The sequence below is a fragment of the Eurosta solidaginis genome, chromosome 1 (genome assembly GCF_040869045.1).
Source record: "Eurosta solidaginis isolate ZX-2024a chromosome 1, ASM4086904v1, whole genome shotgun sequence".
NCBI classification, from domain to species: Eukaryota; Metazoa; Arthropoda; class Insecta; order Diptera; family Tephritidae; genus Eurosta; species Eurosta solidaginis.
The window spans coordinates 53,375,689-53,397,469 of record NC_090319.1 but is presented as its reverse complement, the minus strand read 5'-3'; the positions used below and the strand labels follow the sequence as shown (position 1 = coordinate 53,397,469).

General features: G+C 36.4%; 1 protein-coding gene across 15 annotated transcripts in view; it reads left to right on the top strand.

Annotated features, from left to right (window-relative positions):
- The first annotated feature begins 1,155 nt into the window (after positions 1-1,155).
- LOC137253330 (probable multidrug resistance-associated protein lethal(2)03659) overlaps positions 1,156-21,781 on the top strand; it is a 46,509-nt gene continuing 25,883 nt past the window's right edge. For 4 of the 15 annotated variants that reach the window (XM_067790170.1, XM_067790179.1, XM_067790134.1 and 1 more), the window contains exons 1-2: positions 1,338-1,453; positions 2,259-2,614. In XM_067790170.1, the coding sequence (XP_067646271.1) occupies positions 2,520-2,614 (95 nt within the window). In that variant the 5' untranslated portion in view covers positions 1,338-1,453; positions 2,259-2,519. Of the gene's footprint in view, positions 1,202-1,337; positions 1,792-2,258; positions 2,615-11,042; positions 11,084-13,534; positions 13,747-14,089; positions 14,283-17,933; positions 17,953-21,781 lie in introns of those variants that run through there. The other 11 variants (XM_067790103.1, XM_067790080.1, XM_067790095.1 and 8 more) reach the window with 11 other exon arrangements.

The following is a 21,781-nucleotide window of genomic DNA, read 5'->3' as shown; positions in this document are numbered from 1 at the left end:
TTTTTTAACTGAAAGGAAGTCATCTCTGGTTTAAAATATAAACGTACTTTTAATCACCAATTTTCAAGAAGAATTGTATAATCTTAATTTTAAATCGGTTTGGTCATTTACAAACATATATGCTACAAAAAATGTTTTAGATCTAGGCTCATACTTCTAACTGTGTGCACTTTATTATTTCATTTAAATCTTACCAAATAATTTACAAAGGGTTACAACCAACAAAACCCTAAAAAGAAACAAATTTCTACTTAAACCTGAATACTTTCTACGTCCTTTGTTTTTGTAAACACATTGGCGCATAATCATAGACAAAATAAAATAGATTTTAAATTTAGTTTCAGCTTTTTTGACAGATAGCTCATAGAAATTTATGTCAAAAAGCTGCAACTAAATTTAAAATCTATTTTATTTTGACTATGATTATGCGCCATTGTGTATCAGTAACAAAATCACTCATTTACTCATGTTTGCCATTATACCTGTTGTTGTTGTTGTTGTTGTAGCGATTAGGTTACTCCCCGAAGGCTTTGGGGAGTGTTATCGATGTGATGGTCCTTTGTCGGTTACAGATCCGATACGCTCCGGTAACACAGCACCATTAAGGTGCTGGCCCGACCATCTCGGGAACGATTTATATGGCCACATTGAACCTTCAGGCCATCCCTCCCTCCCCACCCCCAAGTTCCATGAGGAGCTTGGGGTCGCCAGAGCCTCGTCCGTTAGTGAAACGGGATTCGCCGCTCGAAGGTGAGGTTGACAATTGGGTTGGAGAAGCTATATATTGCGCTACACAACCCCTTGAATCCCTGCCATTATACCTCTTAAGGCTTGGTTTCCTCGGAAAGCGGTGCCGCTTTATTACGACTGCTAAAAAACGCCCGGTATACTCACCGTTTTCAGCGGCACCACTTTTTTTTGGAAACTATGATACGCTTATCATCACTTAGATAATGTTAAGGAGACCCATCTAGCGACAATTATTGAGGACTCGCGGCAGCGGTAAATAACTCGCTACAAAACGGGTTGTACTGAATAGCGAAGACACACACCTCTGTTGGTCATAGTGAATAAACTATAGCTGAATTGGTTGCGATGAATAGCGGACACACACCCTTTTCGGTGGTAGAAGTGGAGAATAGTGCAGACATGAAATGGAGAGACACATTTCAGTTGCAACTGAGTATAATACATACTAAACGTTAGCAGAACTAATATTTTGCGCAACAATTTAATAAGTGTAGATAAAGTTACACACTTAGCAATCCAAAATAGGCTTTAGAATGTGCTAAAAATTCCTGCTGCTATTTTTGTATTCATAGCTGTATATACATAAATTCATACTTAGGTGCCTACAATATATACAAATATCACTTGTTTGCTTATAACCAAAACAATTGCGTCATTGCTTTCATCATATTAGCCAATAATTTCGTCGTGCTTTGACCATACGGTAGAAAATGATAGCGATCGCATAATAATTTCTATTATCTACTAAGTGTTTTTGTGATTTAGAATGTGCATACATAAAAACTACATATGTACATAGATATGTACTTTTACTTGTAGTTCCTCCAAACATTTATAAGTCATAAATAATAACATGTTTTTGTTTAAAGTGGGAAGTCGAGTGTCCTACACTGCGAAAAAAATTTAATAGAAGTTTCCAACATCAAGTTCGGTCTGCAAAGGAAATGCTTAAATATTTTCTTATGAGTTGAATACCGCGCTTAATTCGTTGCAGAAAAGCAAATTAGAGGGAGATAGAATCGAGAAAATGTTTTTCCTCAGGTTTGATTTGTGGAACATCATATGTATTATAATAAAAATGTCAAATTTGATTGCTTAAAAATCTTGAAATTGTGTCATATTTGTCATGCTTAAATCGCAACTAGTGTAAATACCGATTTAAAATAGTTATGCAATTTGCAAGGTCTCGTATTCATCGTATGTGCTATGTTTTGATCCAACTTTATATTATAAGCCATAAGAACAACTTAAAGCTAGAGACATTGGTGCTTTATCGGTAACCGTATCGGTAACCTTTTAACAGCTGATTCGACCAACCTTATGAGAATCAATGCAATCGATTATTGGTGCCGCTAAGGTCGTAACCGTATCGTAGCCAACCAATTGGGTTTTGGTTTACCGTAGTAACGATAAACAGCTGATTACGTTAGGGATACGGATACAGCGATACGACATACGGCACCAATGACTCCGGCTTAAAACTTAAAACTTTACAATGAATACAATAGAGATGCCACGAATAGTGAATTGGCCGAATACCGAATATTCGGCAACGCTGTCGGCCGAAGCGCCGAATATTCGGCACGAAATACATGCTTGTCGGGGCGAGTTAGTTATGATGAATAGTAGTTGTGATGAATCTAATAGTACCGATGACGATTCTTCTCCAGTTCATAAGAAAAGAAACTTGAATGAAAATGATATGACTACTGAAATACACGACAGTTTCTGGAACTGCTTTGAGTAAGTCGCTACACATAATATGCGAAATGCTAATGATGAGGAGGATGTGGAAAAGAATGCTGTCGCAAACGAGTTGGATTTTTATTCGCCTAGATCGGAAGGCCGATCCTTACAAGTGGTGGTTGTAAGCGAAAAACAATACCCAAACCTTTCGAAATTTCCTAAAGTTTATCTTTCTTCTCCTGGAAGTAGCGTGTATAGTGAGAGGTTATTTTCTGAGGCTGGTAACATTTGCGATGAAAAGCGTAATCGTTTGCTACCCAAAAATGCTGAAAAGCTTGTTTTATCCATCATAACTTACCACTGATGAATTTTAAATACTAAAGTGTTGTAATTTGGGAATAAATACATAATTTTGAGTAATATAACGTGTCTTTTTTACATGATTTGGTATTTGGTATTCGGCCGAATAATACGTACTATTCGGCCGAATACCGAATAGCAGAAAAGTGGCCGAATAGGCCGAATACCGAATAGTTGCCGAATATTCGTGACAACTCTAGAATACAAGACTCTTCTCAATTGCCCAAGTGAATGCTTCAAACAAAAAATAATTAATTCTTTTCTCTTATCAAAAGGCATCAGGGTTAGACCACTGACCTATCGTGAAACAATTCGGTAAACTTATTTTCCCTATAACAAGAAATATTTATAATAAAAGAGTGTTAAATCCGTTAATAAACACACCTCATTTTGATAATACTTAGTGTCAAAGAACTAAAACTAAATAAACGGTTTACCCGAACGGAGACTCCCTTACTTATACATATGTACTTTGAAAACTTTTTATTGTTAAATCGCGTCATGCATACAACTTAAATATATTTATAATTTGGCCGATTCAACACCAGCACTTCGGCACACTGTTAAAAATGTGAGCTTAAATTTTAAGCCATTCATTTAAATACTTTTTGAGACTTTTTTCAACTAAATTTGAAACCTCTCAATTTACCTTACTGTAATTTTTTTTTAAATTTTATTCAAAAACAAGTAAGGAAGGCTAAGTTCGTGTGTAACCGAACGGACAAAATAAGGGGAAATCACCTCGTAGTAAAATGAACCTTGGGTAACCCTGGAATGTGTTTGTATGACATGTGTATCAAATGGAAGGTATTAAAGAGTATTTTAAGAAGGAGTGGGCCATAGTTCTATATATGGACGCCATTTAGGGATATCGCCATAACGGTGGACCAGGGCTGACTCTAGAATTTGTTTGTACGATATGGGTTTCAAATGAAAGGTGTTAATGAGTATTTTAAAAGGGCGTGGACCTTAGTTCTATAGGTGGACACCTTTTCGAGATATCGCCATAAAGGTGGACCAGGGGTGACTCTAGAATTTGCTTGTACGATATGGGTATCAAATGAAAGGTGTTAATGAGTATTTTAAAAGGGCGTGGGCCTTAGTTCTATAGGTGGACGCCTTTTCGAGATATCGCCATAAAGGTAGACCAGGGGTGACTCTAAAATGCGTTTGTACAATATGGGTATCAAACGAAATGTGTTGATGAGTATTTTAAAACGGAGTGGACCTTAGTTCTATAGGTTTACGCCTTTTCGAGATATCGCCATAAAAGTGGACCAGGGGTGACTCTATAATGTGTTTGTACGAAATGGGTATCAAATTAAAGGTATTAATGAGGGTTTTAAAAGGGAGTGGTGGTAGTTGTATATGTGAAGGCGTTTTCGAGATATCGACTAAAAGGGTGACCCAGAACATCATCTGTCGGGTACCGCTAATTTATTTATATATGTAATACCACGAACAGTTATCCTTCCAAGATTCCAAGGGCTTTTCATTTCGCCCTGCAAAACTTTTTCATTTTCTTCTACTTAATGGTAGGTATCACACCCATTTTACAAAGTTTTTTTCTAAAGTTATATTTTGCGTCAATAGACCAATCCAATTACCATGCTTCATCCCTTTTTTCGTATTTGGTATATTATTATGGCATTTTTTTCATTTTTAGTAATTTTCGATATCGTAAAAGTGGGCGTGGTCACAGTCGGATTTCGGCCATTTTTTACACCAATATAAAGTGAGTTCAGATAAGTACGTGAACTGAGTTTAGTAAAGATATAGCGATTTTTGCTTAAGTTATCGTGTTAACGGCCGAGCGGAAGGACAGACGGTCGACGGTGTATAAAAACTGGGCGGGGCTTCAACCGATTTCGCCCTTTTTCACAGAAAACAGTTATCGCACTAGAATCTAAGCCTCTACCAAAGGATTGGTAATGTTTTGTTCGACATATGGCATTAAAAGTATCCTAGACAAATGAAATGAAAAAGGACGAAGCCACGCCTATTTTGAAAATTTTTCTTTATTTTTGTATTTTGTTGCACCATGTCATTACTGGAGTTGAATGTTGACATAATTTACTTATATACTGTAAAGATATTAACTTTTCTTTTAAAATTTGACTTTAAACAATTTTTTTTTAAAAAGTGGGCGTGGTCATTCTCCGATTTTGCTAATTTTTATTAAGCATACATATAGTAATATAAGTAACGTTCCTGCCAAATTTCATCATTATATCTTCAACGATTGCAAATTACAGCTTGCAAAACTTCTAAATTACCTTCTATTAAAAGTGGGCGGTGCCACGCCCATTGTCCAAAATTTTACTAGTTTTCTATTCTGCGTCATAAGTTCAACTCACCTACCAAGTTTCATCGCTTTATCCGTATTTGGTAATGAATTATCGCACTTTTTCGATTTTTCGAAATTTTCGATATCGAAAAAGTGGGCGTGGTTATAGTACGATATCGTTCATTTTAAATAACGATCTGAGATGAGTGCCCAGGAACCTACATACCAAATTTCATCAAGATACCTCAAAATTTACTCAAGTTATCGTGTTAACGGACGGACGGACGGACATGGCTCAATCAAATTATTTTTCGATACTGATGAATTTGATATATGGAATTCTATATCTATCTCGATTCCTTTATACCTGTACAACCAACCGTTATCCAATCAAAGTTAATATACTCTGTGAGCCATTGTGAATGATGACGAAGTGTGATATCTTCTGCATAAACGTAAAAATTCCAAAGTGATTGGATCACCTGATTTGTAATTGACTATCGCTGTCTCATTCTGTATCTCTTTCTATCACCCGCTGAAGATGGGCGCCGCCATATTGAACAGCCTGTCAAAACGCTGAAAAGTAGCCATATTGACAGCCTGTCAGGCAGTTGACAGATAAGATAACACACTTAATCATCATTCACAATGCTGTGAGCTCTGCTCAACTGAGTATAATAATGCAATATACCAGTCGTTTATGGTTGAAAAATACTTTTGGTAAATGATTTCAGTAATCGAACATCTATTGAACAGGTGATCGAGGCTGTTTACTATTGTGAACGTTTTTTTCATTGTGAATTCATACAAGTGAAAAATCTTTTTATTCCTCCATTGCCATACCTACCTGTCAAATAATAGATGACAGGGAGAATGGCTGTCGCGAATGGCCAGAGAATGGCGGTAAAGTTTGTTTTTTGCCAGCCGTTATTAAATTGAATAAATCGCCCATTTGTGTTTCAAATCAGCTTTTCTTTCAATTGTGTATACAGAAAGTCAGACGAAATATTGACTTTAATTTCTAAAATCTAGCTACTAAATAAGATATGATCAGCCAGTGAAGCAAGAATTTTAAATTATGTAAATAATTCACTATGCCAGTTAGACGGGATCGATTTATTAACCGATATCGCGTCATCGATTTTTCGAAAGGATTTGGGCTCAGGAAAAAAGTTCCACTACGCATACCCAAAAAAATAATTTTCGAGCCTGCGAAATTTCACTTTTTTTACTTCTTTTCGACTTTGATTTGTAAGGTTTTTTTCATGACCTACTAAAAATTGTTCATATGTATGTATACCCTGTCCGACCCAAAAATGTCTGCTAAAAACGTTGTCGATAACAGTTTTTAAAAAATATATATTTTTTTTTGGGTCGGACAGGATATACATGAAAATTATACAGTTTTTTTTCGTTATCTACTACAAAAATTTTCATTTGATTTTAAAATTTTCATGTCTACCCTGTCCGACCCAAAAAATATTTTTATACTGAGCGCGCTTTGCACACAGAGTATAGTAACTTTGATTGTATAACGGTTGGTTGTACAGGTATGAAGGAATCGAGATAGATATAGACTTCCATATATCAAAATCATCAGTATCGAAAAATAATTTGATTGAGTCATGTCCGTCCGTCCGCCTGTCCGTTAACACGATATTTTGAGTAAATATTGGGATATCTTCACAAAACATGAGCTTATCTGGACCCAGAATAGATTGGTATAGAAAATGAGCGAAATCGGCTGATAACCACGGCCACTTTTTATATATATAACATTTTGGAAAACACGAAAAACCTGATTATTTAGTAAATAATACAAGAATGCTGAAATTTGACATGTGGACTGATATTGAGACTATTGATAAAAACTTAAAAAAAAAATTTTAAATGGGCGTGGCACCGCCCACTTGTGGCAAAATCAAATTTACAAATATTATTAAGCATAAATCGAAAATCGTTACACCTATCGCAACAAAATTCGGCAGAGATGTTGCCTTTACTATAGGGAATGCTTTGAAGAAAAATTAACGAAATTCGAAATCGGTTAAGGACCACGCCCACTTTTGCAATAAAGAGCTTTATAACAATGGTATTTCATTTCCCAAGTGGATTTATAACAATAAATAGGAAAAACTTCAAATTTAAAAAAATGGGCGTGCACCACCCTTTTTATGACTAAGCAATTTTCTATGTTTCGGGAGCCATAACTCGAAGAAAAATTAACGGATCTTAATAAAATTGGGTACACAAATTTTCCCTATAGCAAGAAATATTCTAGAAAAAATGGACGAGGTCGGCTAAAGACCACGCCCACTTTTATATAAAAGATTTTAAAAAGGGTCGTAGACGAAAATAATAAGCTACAACTTAGCAAAAAATAGTTTTGAATCAATGATATTTCACTTATCAAGTTTTATTGTAAGAGCAAAGGGGGAGACATTTTTTTTAAACGGGCGGTGCCACGTGGTATGTGGAAAAGTAATTTATCTGAAATGAAATGTGAAATTGAAGCTGACACCGACTATATAATGGTCGGTTACACCCGAACTTAGACACCTTTGCTTGTTTTTTTTTAAACTGTTATCGACAACGTTTTTAGCGGACATTTTTGGGTCGGACAGGGTATACATATCAAAATTTTTTTAGTAGGTCATGAAAAAAACCTTAAAAATCAAAGTCGAAAAAAAGTAAAAAAAATTAAATTTCGCAGGCTCGAAAATTATTTTTTTGGGTATGCATAGTGGAACTTTTTTTTCCTGAGCACAAATCCTACCGAAAAATCGATGGTGCGACATCGGTTAACTTTCGTCCATACAAATCGACCCACCCTAATGCCAGTCGTTAACAAAAAATGGCAAATAATTTAAGTAATCGAACAGCGATTGAACAGGTGTCGAGGCTGTTTACTATTGTGAACGTTTTTTTTCAAACATTCGCCACTTGTATGAATTCACAATGGGAACAACATACTATATACATAAATATTCAATAGGTGACGAACTCAGATCGTTTTTTATGAAAAATAGTTCCATATAAATAATTTGTTTATAATTCCTTTGGTTTATGCAGTTTCTTGTAGCAACTGGTATAGAGTTCCAAGTGCGTACGGTGTTGAAAAACAGTCGGGTGGGTGTCACAAAGTTTAAAATTGGAAATAGTTACATGGTTAGATCTAGGACATATAAGTTTTTTGGTATAAGTAACACGGTGTTTTTATGGCAATTAGTTTTACAAGAAATATACAACTTCCAGCCTTCAAGTAATTACGGATTTCACAGACCATATGATTGAAGTATATATCAATTTTATAATTGTAATTGAATATAATCGAATCTAATTCTGAAAAAAATTAACATCCAAATGCAAAGGTTTGGGGAGTGCTATCGATGTTGATGGTTCTTTTCCCGATGCAGATCCGGTACGTCCGGTAACAAGTACCATTAAGGTACAGCCCGACCATCTCGGGAACGATGTACTATGACCACATGAGAAAGCAACAGGATTCGCCACGGGTAGGTAAGGTTGACAATTGGGTTGGAGAAGCTCTAAATTGGGCTGACGGTTTGGTCATATATATATGTAGTAAAAAAAGTTCAGATCTAGGCTCAAATTTCTAACCGTTTAACAGTTCTTTTTTTTTTTGAACGACCCAACAACCCAAATGCTATTCCCAGTCTCCGAACACCTCTTTACTTGAGAGGCGACAAACAATGCCAAGGCTTCTTAAATGCATTTGACACTAGTTCTTTTCTGTCAATTGCCAAACGGCAGCTGCAAGGCAGACGAATTTTCACTGAGAAGATTTTCTTTGCAGTGAGTGTGCCAAAGCAGTGTCGAGAGGCCACCACGCTTAAATTATTATTTTTTTTCATGATAAATATAAGCTTAGGCAAACTGTCAAATTGAGTTAAACTTGTAATGAACAAGTAAGGAAGGTTAAGAGCATTACATACTCAGCTGAGAGCTTTGGAGACAAAATAAGCGAAAATCACCAGGTAGGAAACTGAACCTAGGGTAACCCTGGAATGTGTTTGTATGACATGGGTATGAAATGGAAGGTAGTAAAGAGTATTTTAAAAGGGAGTGGACGCCTTTTCGAGATAACGCCATAAAGGTGGACCAAGGGTGACTCTATAATGTGTTTGTACGTTATGGGTATCAAATTAAAGGTATTAATGACGGTGTTTAAAGGGAGTGACCCTTAGTTATATATGTGAAGGCGTCTTTGAGATATCGACCAAAATGTGGACAAGGGTGATCCAGAACATCATCTGTCGGGTACCGCTAATTTATTTAAATATGTAATACCACGAACAGTATTCCTGCCATGATTCCAAGGGCTTTTGATTTCGCCCTTCAGAACTGTTTTATTTTCTTCTACTTAATATGGTAGGTGTCACACCCATTTTACAAAGTTTTTTCCAAAGTTATATTTTGCGTCAAAAAACCAATCCAATCACCATGTTTCATCCCTTTTTGCGTATTTGGGCGTGGTCATAGGCGCATTTCGCACATTTTTAATACCAATATAAAGTGAATTCAGATAAATACGTGAACGAAGTATAGTAAAGATATATTGATTTTTGCTCAAGTTATCGTGTTAAAGGCCGAGCGGAATGAAAGACTGTCGACTGTGTATAAAGGCTGGGCGTGGCTTCAAACCAATTTCGCCCGTTTTCACAGAAAACAGTTCCCGGCATAGAAGCTATGCCCTTACCAAATTTACAAGGATTGGTAAATTTTTGTTCGACTTATGGCATTAAAAGTATTCTAGACAAATTAAATGAAGAAGGGCGGAGTCACGTCCGTTTTGAAATTTTCTTTTATTTTTGTATTTTATTGCACCATATCATTACTGGAGTTGAATGTTGAGATAATTTACTTATATTAAATTTTTAGTAAAAATTTTACTTAAACAATTTTTTTTTTTTTTAAGTGGGCATCTTCGTCATCCGATTTTGCTAATTTTTATTTAGCACACATACAGTCATAGGGGTAACGTTCCTGCCAAATTTCATAGTGATATCTTCAACGACTGCCAAATTACAGCGTGCAACACTTTTAAATTACCTTCTTTTAAAAGTGGGCGGTGCCACGCCAATTGTACAAAATTTTACTAGTTTTCTATTCCGCGTCATAAGTCAACCTACCTACCAAGTTTCATCGCTGAATCCGTCTTTGTTAATGAATTATCGCACTTTTTCGCTTTTCGAAATTTTCGATATCGAAAAAGTGGGCGATATTATAGTCCGATTTCGTTCATTTCAAATAGCGATCTGAAATGAGTGCCCAGGAACTTACATACCAAATTTCATTAAGATATCTCAAAATTTACTCAAGTTTTCGTGTTTACGGACAGACGGACGGACATGGCTGAAGGAATTTCTTTTTTCTCCCAGATCATTTTGATATATAGAAAGAAGTCTATATCTATCTCGATTAGTTTAGGACGTTGCGTTTTACCGTTATGTGAACAAACTTAATGTACTCTGTGAGCTCTGCTCAGCTGAGTATAAAAGCCTGGTCTCAGTGTCAAAAAACTGAAACCAAGTGAACAGTGCTACAGAAGCTCACTTATTAATTGTGGGATTTCTAACATTGTAGTCATTTTAAAAAAGCAAGGAATTAAAGACATAAAAATTGCTTTAAAAAGGAATAAACGTTTCTAGGTTAAAGGAATATGAACACTAGAACTGTTAAAATTCGCCCTTTCTAAGATTTCAAGTTCTTTGCGCTATGTCTAAATCTTTATAGATTGGCATAATATTTTGTATATTCGTTTTTTTCGCTATTCGATGAGATCAAAAATCCAAACACATTTTTTCTCCAGACACCCTAACGTATAAATGAACTATCTTCAAACAACCGATTAAATGTTTCACTTTTCAATATGAAAGCAGCGTTTATAGCGAATGCGATTTAGTACCTGATATAACTACCAGTGAAATAAATAGCATTAAGGGCAATTTCGAATTTGCAATATCATTTATACACAATGTAAGTACGTATTTAGTAGTTTTTATCAAATCTGCCGGCAGCTACACTATAGCAGCGTTCCATTGAGTCATCGAGCTCTGGATCACGATCAAATCTCATTGGAACGATCAGGATCAGTACTATGAGAGTTGGCAGCACTCCCCTGCAAAAATTGTTGGATTACGTGTTCCATTTTCTTCATGTTGGAGTACTCTAACAATACTCCTTTGCAATGCGTTTGCGGACCACCATAAGCCGATCATTGCTCGTTTTTTACCGACAGTGATCACGACACGATGACGATCGAACAGAGTTGCCAAAAGTAAAATATTGCATGCAAATAACTAGTAATAAAATTTTACTTTGGCAACTCTGATAAAATGCAACAGCGCACTGGCTTTATGTATACCCTTCAAAAACGCGAGTACTCCATAAATAATGTAAGGAATACTCCTTTGGGAGTATAGGAGTATTCCAAAACTAATCTGTATTCATACAAAAAATGTGCTCCAATTAACATTGCGATGTCCTAGGAGAGGAGTAGGTGATCCCACTCTCGCTTTGTTTGTGAGTATTCCATAGAGTACATACGTGAGAGTACTTTCCAAAGTACTTTCACTGTTGTACTCCATGGAGCACCCACAGAGGATCATATGCCAAAGTACTAAAGAGGAATTGTGTCGGAAAGAATTATCGAAGTGAATTTAATTTAAAATGAAAGCAAATGAAGAGGAGCAATACAACTTTTATATTTTATACTACGAATATTCTTATGTTATTTAGCATTTGCGTGAATAAAGAAACTAATATAATATGTATACATAAAACCAGTGCGCTGTAGCATTTTATCAGAGTTGCCAAAGTAAATTTTATTATTAGTTATTTGCATGCAATATTTTACTTTTGGCAACTCTGTTCGATCGTCATCGTGTCGTGATCACTGCCGTTAAGAAAAGGAGTATTGTTAGAGTACTCCAACATGAAGAAAATGGAACACGTAATCCAACAATTTTCGCAGGGTATTCTTATGTTATTTAGCATTTGCGTGAATAAAGAAACTAATATTTCTCTATACTATAGTATGTATACATAAAACCAGTGCGCTGTTGCATTTTATAAGAGTTGCCATAGTAAAATTTTACCATCACTTATTTTTTTTACTTTTGGCAACTCTGTTCGTTCGTCATCGTGTTGTGATCACGGTCGTTAAAAAACGAGCAATGATCGGCTGATGGTGGTCCGCAAACGCATTGCAAAGGAGTGTTGTTAGAATACTCCAACATGAAGAAAATGGAACACGTAATCCAACAATTTTTGCAGGGTACATACTAAAGTATGTATAGAGAAATATTAGTTTCTTTATTCACGCAAATGCTAAATAACATAAGAATATTCGTAGTATAAAATATAAAAGTTGTATTGCCCCTCTTCATTTACTTTCATTTTAAATTAAATTCACTTCGATACTTCTTTCCGACACAATTCCTCTTTAGTACTTTGGCATATGATCCTCTGTGGGTGCTCCATGGAGTACTACAGTGAAAGTACTTTGGAAAGTACTCTCACGTATGTACTCTATGGAATACTCACAAACAAAGTGAGAGTGGGATCACCTACTCCTCTCCTAGGACATCGCAATGTTAATTGAAGCACATTTTTTGTATGAATACAGATTAGATTTGGAGCAGTCCTATACTCCCAAAGGAGTATTCCTTACATTATTCATAGAGTACTCGCGTTTTTTGAAGGGTCAATGAATGTGTACACATAATAGGGTGCCTGTTATTTTCAACCTTTTTGCCCGAAATGTTCCATAAAATTTTACTTAAAAAGTTGAAACAAATTATCAAACTAATTCGTATTATTACTTCTTTAAACCATGCCAGAAAGGCGATATATTATCGATTTAAATTTTATGGGATTTTGCACTTAAAAAAAGCTAAAGTACTAACGCCTAACTAAGGGGGTCCAAAAATATCGGGAGAGGTCCAAAGGCAGCGTTTTCATCTAACCAACTATCGTCCCAAGGCTGATATAAAAAAGTTTACTTCTGTCAGGAGCTTTGTGCAAAAATCAATTGCACATTATGTTGCGGTTGTTGTGTTTTTCAAATAAAGTTTATAGTTTTTCTATCATGATTTCAAATTAAAGTAATGTAATTATTTTATGATCTTAATAATTTGTTTTCGGACTTAAAGTGAAAATTTATAAGTTTTCGAGAGGAATAAATATATAACATATTGGATAACCTAGTGCATATGTCTGTAAGTGCTACCAATTACAGAGGGTATACTGTCAAAAATTGATCCAGATAGATATCAGGATCACAGCGTTGTTGTTGCATTTGCATGTTAAATTTCTATTCGTATCTGGATCACGCTTCATTGGAACGCAACTTATGTGTTAGGCGGCTTTATTCGATAGCAAAAAATCATATATAAATATGCCACTGGTACTATGAGTTTAAAAGATTCGTTTTCACTTACACACAACATTAGTTTATCGGATCGACTGCATATCGTTAAAAAAATAAATTATTTCGAAAAGTAATGGCCTCAAAGCAGCGATTTTGTGACATACTGTATTCTTTTAAGTGCTGTGAAAATTTTACACAAGGAAAAGCCTTGTACAAATATATACTTAACTGTATCTACTTGCATGTAGAAATATTCCTTTACCTTTCTGTATGTTATCTGGCTTCTTAGATAATTCATGTTAATACCAACGAGTCTGAGTATATTACACAGCCCCACAGAAAAAAAAATGTGGGATGTTCAACGGAGGAGACAGGTCAATTCTTATGGATTTTTCGCTGAACACGAATCCGTTGTCAGAATTCAAAACTTAGCTCGAAAAACAGGAGTTTTTTGAGGTTAGAAAATAAAAAACAAGAGCTAACTTTTGAATTCTGAAACGGATACGTGTTCAGCGATCAAAAATCCATAAGAATTGACCTGTCTCCTCCGTTGAACATCCCACTTTTTTCTGTGGGGCTGTGTTATTTCTTTGTTCTATTATTTTATGCAGCTTCCAGTTGTGTGCATATGTATGTTTACATGATACAATTGCAACTTAATTAAGCAAAAAGTATTAATCACCATAGTTATAAGGAATAATTAATATATAAAAAAACAAATGTCACAATGCAGACTCTTAAAGCAGACGAACTGCCCCAAAATCCGCAGGAACGTGCCAATCCAATATCTACAGTTACGTTATGGTAAGTAGAAATTCCATGCAAACTTTCATCAACTTAGTAAAAGTATGTTAAAAATATACTATATATTTTTTAGGCAATAATCGCAAAGCAATTTAAATTTCAAGCTCTCATAAAATTCGAGAGATTTTTTAAAAATCTGCATGAAATTTTAAAATTTGTTGTTTCGAATTTGTTTCAACATGCAATTTTGTAGCCCATTCATTTTGGTCTAACAAGGTATGTACATGTTAGACGCTTTTGCGGACCAAATAAAATAAGGCATAAATAAGGCCTAATTATAAGATACTAGTTGCTGTATTAGGACCTTTTATTTAAGACTTATAACCAGTGCTGCTCAAAATTTTTTATATTGAAGCAAAAATTGGTACATGTACAAAATTTTATTTACACCGACATTTTTTTTTAATTTAAAAAATAAAAATAAAATTTTTAAAAGTTCAAAAATCTCAAAAGTTTTAATATATCGTTAAACAACTTCACTCAGTCATTAATAAGGCATCCAGATGATCTCCACCATTTTTTCCCCAATACGTGAATTATTACCGGAGTTACACCTACGGAATTGTAGTAAAAAGTTTAAAAAGGGCGGAGCCACACCCATATTTTAAAATTTTAAATCGATATTATAATGTGAAAATAAAGGGGTATGCAAGTTTCCAAGTCTTATCTCAAATTCCGAGGTCAAACCCTTAAATGGCTCGAGTAGGTAATTTTAATTTTCTTAATAAACAAATACACATTTTTTTTCTGTGCTATAATATTTTTGAATAATTTTTAGTAGTCAATTTGTTGATGTAAATTTCTTTTTTATACAAAAGCGCTTGTTCATCATATATACGGCTGCTCAACCCTTAAACACTTATAACACTTTTGTTTTTGTTTTGCCCTGAAGAATAGGCACGGCACAGATACAAGTTCACGCTTTGAATATAAAAAACAAATTTTCATAGCATTCTATCAGAGCTGTAAAGGTGTGCAATTATTTGAAAGTTTAAATCATTGATTTAAGAATGCTGTTTCTTCATTCTTTCATTCCTTGTTAAGGAATGTGGCTTAAAAGTCAACCTATTCTTCATTCAGTAGTGGGAAAAAAAGAATGCGCTCTTGAACTCATTCGAAGAAAGAATGAAGTAATTGAATGAAACACAAAAATTTTTCAACACAGAATAAGCATTCAAATGAATGCAACCTTTGCTGAGTGTGCACACACTTTTCTAGTACCAATCAGTTATGAAAAATGTCGTACATGCACAAAACCCGCTCAAATATCACATGGTTGCATTGAATTAAAGCCACTTCAAAATATCTACACACAAATTATTGTCCGTAATGACCAGTTTTTTTCGATATTTAAATGGTAATAAAGCACAAAGAAGTTAACTGGAAAAGTATTCTTATTGAAATTTTCTTAAAAATTTATAATAAAAAAACCAAATGACAAAGATTTCAACATCTCTGTTCCGAAAATTGTCATCATTCTAAATAAGTGTTGCCAATGTGGCATATAAAAGGCTTGCAGGAAAAAGTACTAATCAGCAAAGGTATATATTATAAAAGCTCTTAAGTTCCTTCATATATTCTTCCTAGCGGTTTATGGTCAAATACTGTATAGATAATGGTTTGTGAGTTTCCAAATTGCAACAGCAATATACTATTTTTCTCTATTTTCTAAGAAAAATATCCTTCTAAACACAATAGTTTGTAATTACAGTCATTTAAAGTAGGCTCTATAGGTAGTTGTAGCTTTGTTGATAGCAAAGAAAATTAATTTTGAATACAAATCTGCTCAAGTAAGATAGAATTCAACCTACAAATGTCATGCAAATAGGCAGAGAGAATAATGGTCCTTCTCAATAACTCGGGTTGGAGTTTCTCCCAATGAAACATTTTTTTTTCTTGACACATATGAATGAAAACTGGGAAGGTGACTCAGGTGAATGGAAAAAGCCTGAATCGCTGTAGGACGGTGCCATGCAATTAGACATATATATATCGAAATTCTCGGAATTAGGAAGCTCCAACGAAATCGCCAATAGACCTATGTACTTTGATGTATTTAAATTTAAACGACTTAAACTCAAGTATCTGTTTTTGTTATATTATCGGCAAAAAATATCCACAATTTACTCTATTTGGTCAATGCACAATGTGTTCATTTACAATATCCATTTTACTACAATAGCAAAATAAGTAGGACATATAGAACCATTTTGACATACATATAGCAAGAAAGCAATAGATTGTCTTTGCCATTGTAAATTTTACCAAGTAGCGCAATTAACAGCTGATCGGTGAAAATTCGCACATTCACACGCACAGTTCTCGACTCAGTTTCAAACAAAAACTTTAGATTATTTAACTCAAATTTTAAAGTGAGATAATCCTTACCAATTTATGTACATAGAATATATAAGGCGTTTTTGTTGTTAATAAAACAATAGTTTTATTTTTATTAAAGCTTTTATCATTTTTTTTTTAACTTTGAATAAACTCCGAGCACCATTCCTTCATTATATGACATTCGGCTGCCTAGTCCACTGCCTTCCACTCTATTCGCAACATAACCTCTACTTAAGCTGCCAAACTATATAGTAAACAATGGTCTTTGCGAAGTATAAAGAGAAATTGAAAAGAAAGAAACATTTAATGGCTTATTTCGATGATTTAAGGCATGGCGGAACGATACAAGGTGGCAGCATGGTGACATACCTACAAACATAAATAAAAGTTCAATATACTTTGTTTTTGTAAATCTGATGGACAAATGTCAAAATCGTGCCGCATCGGAAGTTGATGTATCAAATCAAATAAAAAAAGTTTATATTCAGCTGTCCCGTATCGTTCCGCCACGATTTAAGTCAACTGCAGTTTCACCGTGTGATTCGCGGTTCGAATATCAGTGCAGCCTTTGATAACATTCGAAATTTACTGATGATGATTATGTGGCAGTTTTCGAAATGTTAAAACCGTAGTATGCCAGTAAATTTTTCTTTCTTTTCAAAAATAATGATTGAATATTCAATTATTATAAGCCGGTGTTAAGCTCATGAATTCTTAAATATTATACTTGAATAATTAGAAGGGGCTATTATTTCTATTGATAAATTTTACGCCTTTTTTTCCACCCAACTCCTAAATTGATTTAACATATCTGATGGCAATGAAAGTATACAAAAAAAGAACCCAGGGAAAAAGTATTTAGTACTGAATGGAAAAAAAGTGTTCATTTCAAGTTTACATTCATTAAAGATTCGGAATGGTTCCTAAATTCCCACTCTATATTGAATTATATTTTACCACTCAATAACACACACACTTTAGATTTGAGTTAAGGTATTTTGAGCCATTCAGGAATGGAGATTTATAATATGCAACCAATAAATCTAATTTTTTTTAAAAGAATGCTGAGAGAATGCACACTCAATTGATTCAATCTTTTTACAGCTCTGCATTTCATATGCCTCACATGTAAATTCGATTCAAATAAAAGTGCCTGAATTTCATATGAAACTTTGCACTTTCATATGAAGCCCAGTCACTTCGGTATCGTAAACGAATGAGTCAAGATCTGGGATTCCGGAATTGTTGTATTTGTAATCGAATTTGAAAAAAAAAGTTTGATGACGTAGCGCTTTTGAAGTTTTTCGATTTATTACAAACTATTACCTGAGTAAACGACTACGCCGTAGTAAAAATTATATTTTCGGAGTATTTTTTTCTTCCTTCTTGAAAGTGGGCGAACAAGTAACATCAAATTGATTTGGTGGCTTTGCAATCCCTTCGATTGTGTTTTTGCCATGAAACGTTTCTCAGGAAAAAAGTTATCTGCCTTATCAGATGCACAATGAGTCGGCCTAAAACGTGTAGGATGACTAATTAATGCTCCCATAAGCACACCACATTGTGGTGTTTATTGCGAAAAAACATTATTATTATTATTTTCGGTTTACTATACATATTTCAAGACCGGGGCGAATACCTGTAGAAACGATAATGGCGACCTGGTAACTAACGTACATAGTGTGGGGGAAGACGAACCCTTTACCCCGATTGCCAACGATGAAAAACACGCTCCGGCAGACGGATATAAATTCGAGACTGTGAAGGATTTCGTCTATTTGGGAAGCAGCATTAAAAGCAAAAACAATGTCGGCCTAGAAATCAATAACTCTTGCCAACAAGTGCTTCCTTAAGCAATTGAAAAGTAAAATTCTCTCTCGACGAACAAAATTCTCGCTGTACAAGTCACTCATCATACTTGTCATCGGAATCATGGAAGGTGTCGAAAGAAGATGAGATGGCTCTTGGTGTATTCGAGAGAAAAGTTCTCCGGAAGATTTATAGGCCTATCCGTGATGTTGACGGCGAGTATCGAAGGAGGTATAATGATTAGCTATATGAGCTTTTCGCAGATATGACGATAGTGCAGCGCATAAAAACAGAAAACTTCGTTACCTAGGTCATGTTATGCGGATGAACGAATACGCTCCGGCAGTTTGCAAACAGAGGAAAAAGAAGACCTTCGCTGAGTTGGGAGAGACAGTTGGCTTGGTGCTTCCAATGGGCGACTGTTATGGCAAAATTTGGTTAGCTCACCTCACTGACTCAACGTACTTCATTTCTATATAAAATTTCAAGAAGTGCTGTATGTTGAATTTTGGCAGGATTTACAGATCGCGTCCGCACACATTTTTTGCTTACATTTTACTCCTTCTGTTTTTATTCCGTACGAAAAAAGTACAAAAGTTACTTACTTACTTACTTAATTGGCGCTTAACCGTCTAAACGGTTATGGCCGTCCAACAAGGCGCGCCAGTCGCTCCGCCAACCGGCGCCATTTGGTCACACCAAGGGAGTTTAAATCGTTTTCCACCTGGTCCTTCCAACGGAGTGGGGGCCGCCCTCTACCTCTGCTTCCATAGGCGGGTTCCGATAGAAACACTTTTTTGGGCGGAGCGTCATCTTTCATTCGCATAACATGGCCTAGCCAGCGCAGCCGCTGCGTTTTAATTCGCTGGACTATGATGGTGTCTGCGTATAGCTGGTACAGCTCATCATTAAATCTTCTTCGGTACTCGCCATCGCCAACGCGTAGAGGTCCATAAATCTTTCGAAGAACTTTTCTCTCGAACACTCCCAAAGCCGCTTGTTCTGCGGTTGTCATGGTCCATGCTTCTGCCCCATATAGCAGGACGGGTACGATAAGTGACTTTTAGAGTATGATTTTCGTTCGCCGAGAGAGGACTTTACTTTTCAATTGCCTACCTAGTCCAAAGTAGCAAATAAACAAAGTCTTTTACTATTTCGAAATTATGGCTGCCAACAGTAGCGTGGTTGCCAAGGCGCGTATGCGTTGACTATTTGCTCGATGACAGCAGGTACTTCGTTTTGTCCTCTTTCACCATCAAACCCATCTTTACCGCTTCTTTTTCCAGTTTGGAGTAAACAGAACTAACAGCGCGGGTGTTTAGGCCGATGATATCAATGTCATCAGCATATGCCAGTAATTGCACGCTTTTATAGAATATTGTTAGAGTGCGGCTAAGTTCTGCAGCTAGTATAATTTTCTCCAGCATCAAATTAAAAAATCGCACGATAGGGGGTCACCCTGTCTGAAACCTCCTTTAGTTTCGAACGGCACGGAGAGGTCCTTTCCAATTCTGACTGAGCTGATGGTGTTGCTCAACGCCATTTTGCACAGCCGTATAAGTTTTGCGCGGAAACCAAAGTCAGACATATCGGCATATAGGCAGCTCCTTTTCGTGCTGTCGAAGGTGGCTTTAAAGTCGACGAATAGGTGATGGGTGTCGCTTCTCTTTTCACGGGTTTTTTCCAAGATTTGGCGCATTGTAAAAATCTGGGCGATGGTAGATTTACCAGGTCTGAAGCCGCACTGATAAGGTCCAATCAGCCGGTTCACGGTGGGCTTCAATCTTTCGCACAATACACTTGAAAGGACCTTATATGCGATATTAAGAAGGCTGATTCCACGATAGTTGGTGCATTTTGCAGTATCCCCCTTCTTGTGGACTGGGCAAAGAACACTTAGATTTCAACCGTCGGGCATGCCCTCGTCCGCCCATATTTTGCTAAGAAGCTGCTGCATGCGCCTTACCAACTCCTCGCCGCCGCACTTGAATAGCTCCGCAGGCAATCCATCAGCGCCCACGGCCTTGTTGTTTTTTAATCTGGTTATTGCTATTCTAACTTCGTCATAATATGGTGGGGGAAATATATTCCATCATCATCGGTTGAGGGATCGGGTTCTTCATCTCTGCGCGGTGAATTGCTGCCTCCATTTAGGAGAGCAGAGAAGTGTTCTCTCCATAATCTAAGCACTCTCTGGACATCAGTTACCAGGTCGCCGTTTTCGTTCCTACAGGAGTTTGCCCCGGTCTTAAAATCTTCCGTCTGTCGCCGTATTTTTTGGTAAAATTTTCGGGCGTTATTCCTGGTGGCTAGCTCAAGCTCCTCGCACTCACGCCTTTGTGCTTCTGCTTTTTTCTTCCTGAAAAGGCGTCTCGCTTCCCTTTTCAACTCACGATAGCGTTCACACACTCCTCTTGTCGCGCTCGCTTTTAACGTAGCCCTGTAGGCAGCATCTTTTCTTTCGGTTGCAACGCGGCATTCTTCATCGTACCAGTTGTTTTTTCGTGGCCGTCGGTAACCAATTTTTTCCTCGGCGGCAGTACGAAGTGCTTTGGAGATATGCTCCCACTGCTCCTGTATTCCTTCAGGGAGAGTTGTGCTCTCAGAGCAGGTGTGAGAGTCGAGTTGCGAAATCATTGGCAGTCTGCTGTGATTGACGTCTAGCTTTCCTTGTGTTTTTTGTTCCTTGGTTTTAGCCACGTTGAGGCGGGTGTGTATTTTGGCTGCAACGAGATAATGGTCCGAGTCGATGTTATGTCCTCGGATCGTGCACACATCTAAAACACTGGAGGCATGCCGTCCGTCTATCACAACGTGATCGATCTGATTGCGAGTATTTCGATCAGGAGACAGCCATGTAGCTTGATGTATCTTTTTATGCATGAACCTCGTGCTGGATATGACCATGCTTCGAGCACCGACAAAGTCAATCAGCCTCAGTCCGTTAGGAGAAGTTTCTTTGTGTAGGCTGAACTTTCCTACTGTAGGGCCAAAAATACCTTCTTTCCCACCCTGGCGTTAAAGTCGCCAAGCACGACTTTTATATCATGGCGGGGGCAGTGCGTTCTAATTGTTCATAAAAAGTGTTTTCACCTCATCGTCTTTCTCCTCTGTCGGCGCATGGGCGCAGATGAATGATATATTAAAAATTTTTGTTTTTATTCGGAAACGGCGAAACGCTCGTCCACAGGCGTGAACGCCAGCACTTGGCGACAAAGTCTCTCTCCCACCACGAATCCGACGCCGAAACTGCGCTTATTCGTATGGCCACTCCAATAGATGTCACAATTTTTGATCTTCTTTCTTCCTTTGTTAGCTGACCTAGTCATGTGAAAACGACTTGATAGCTT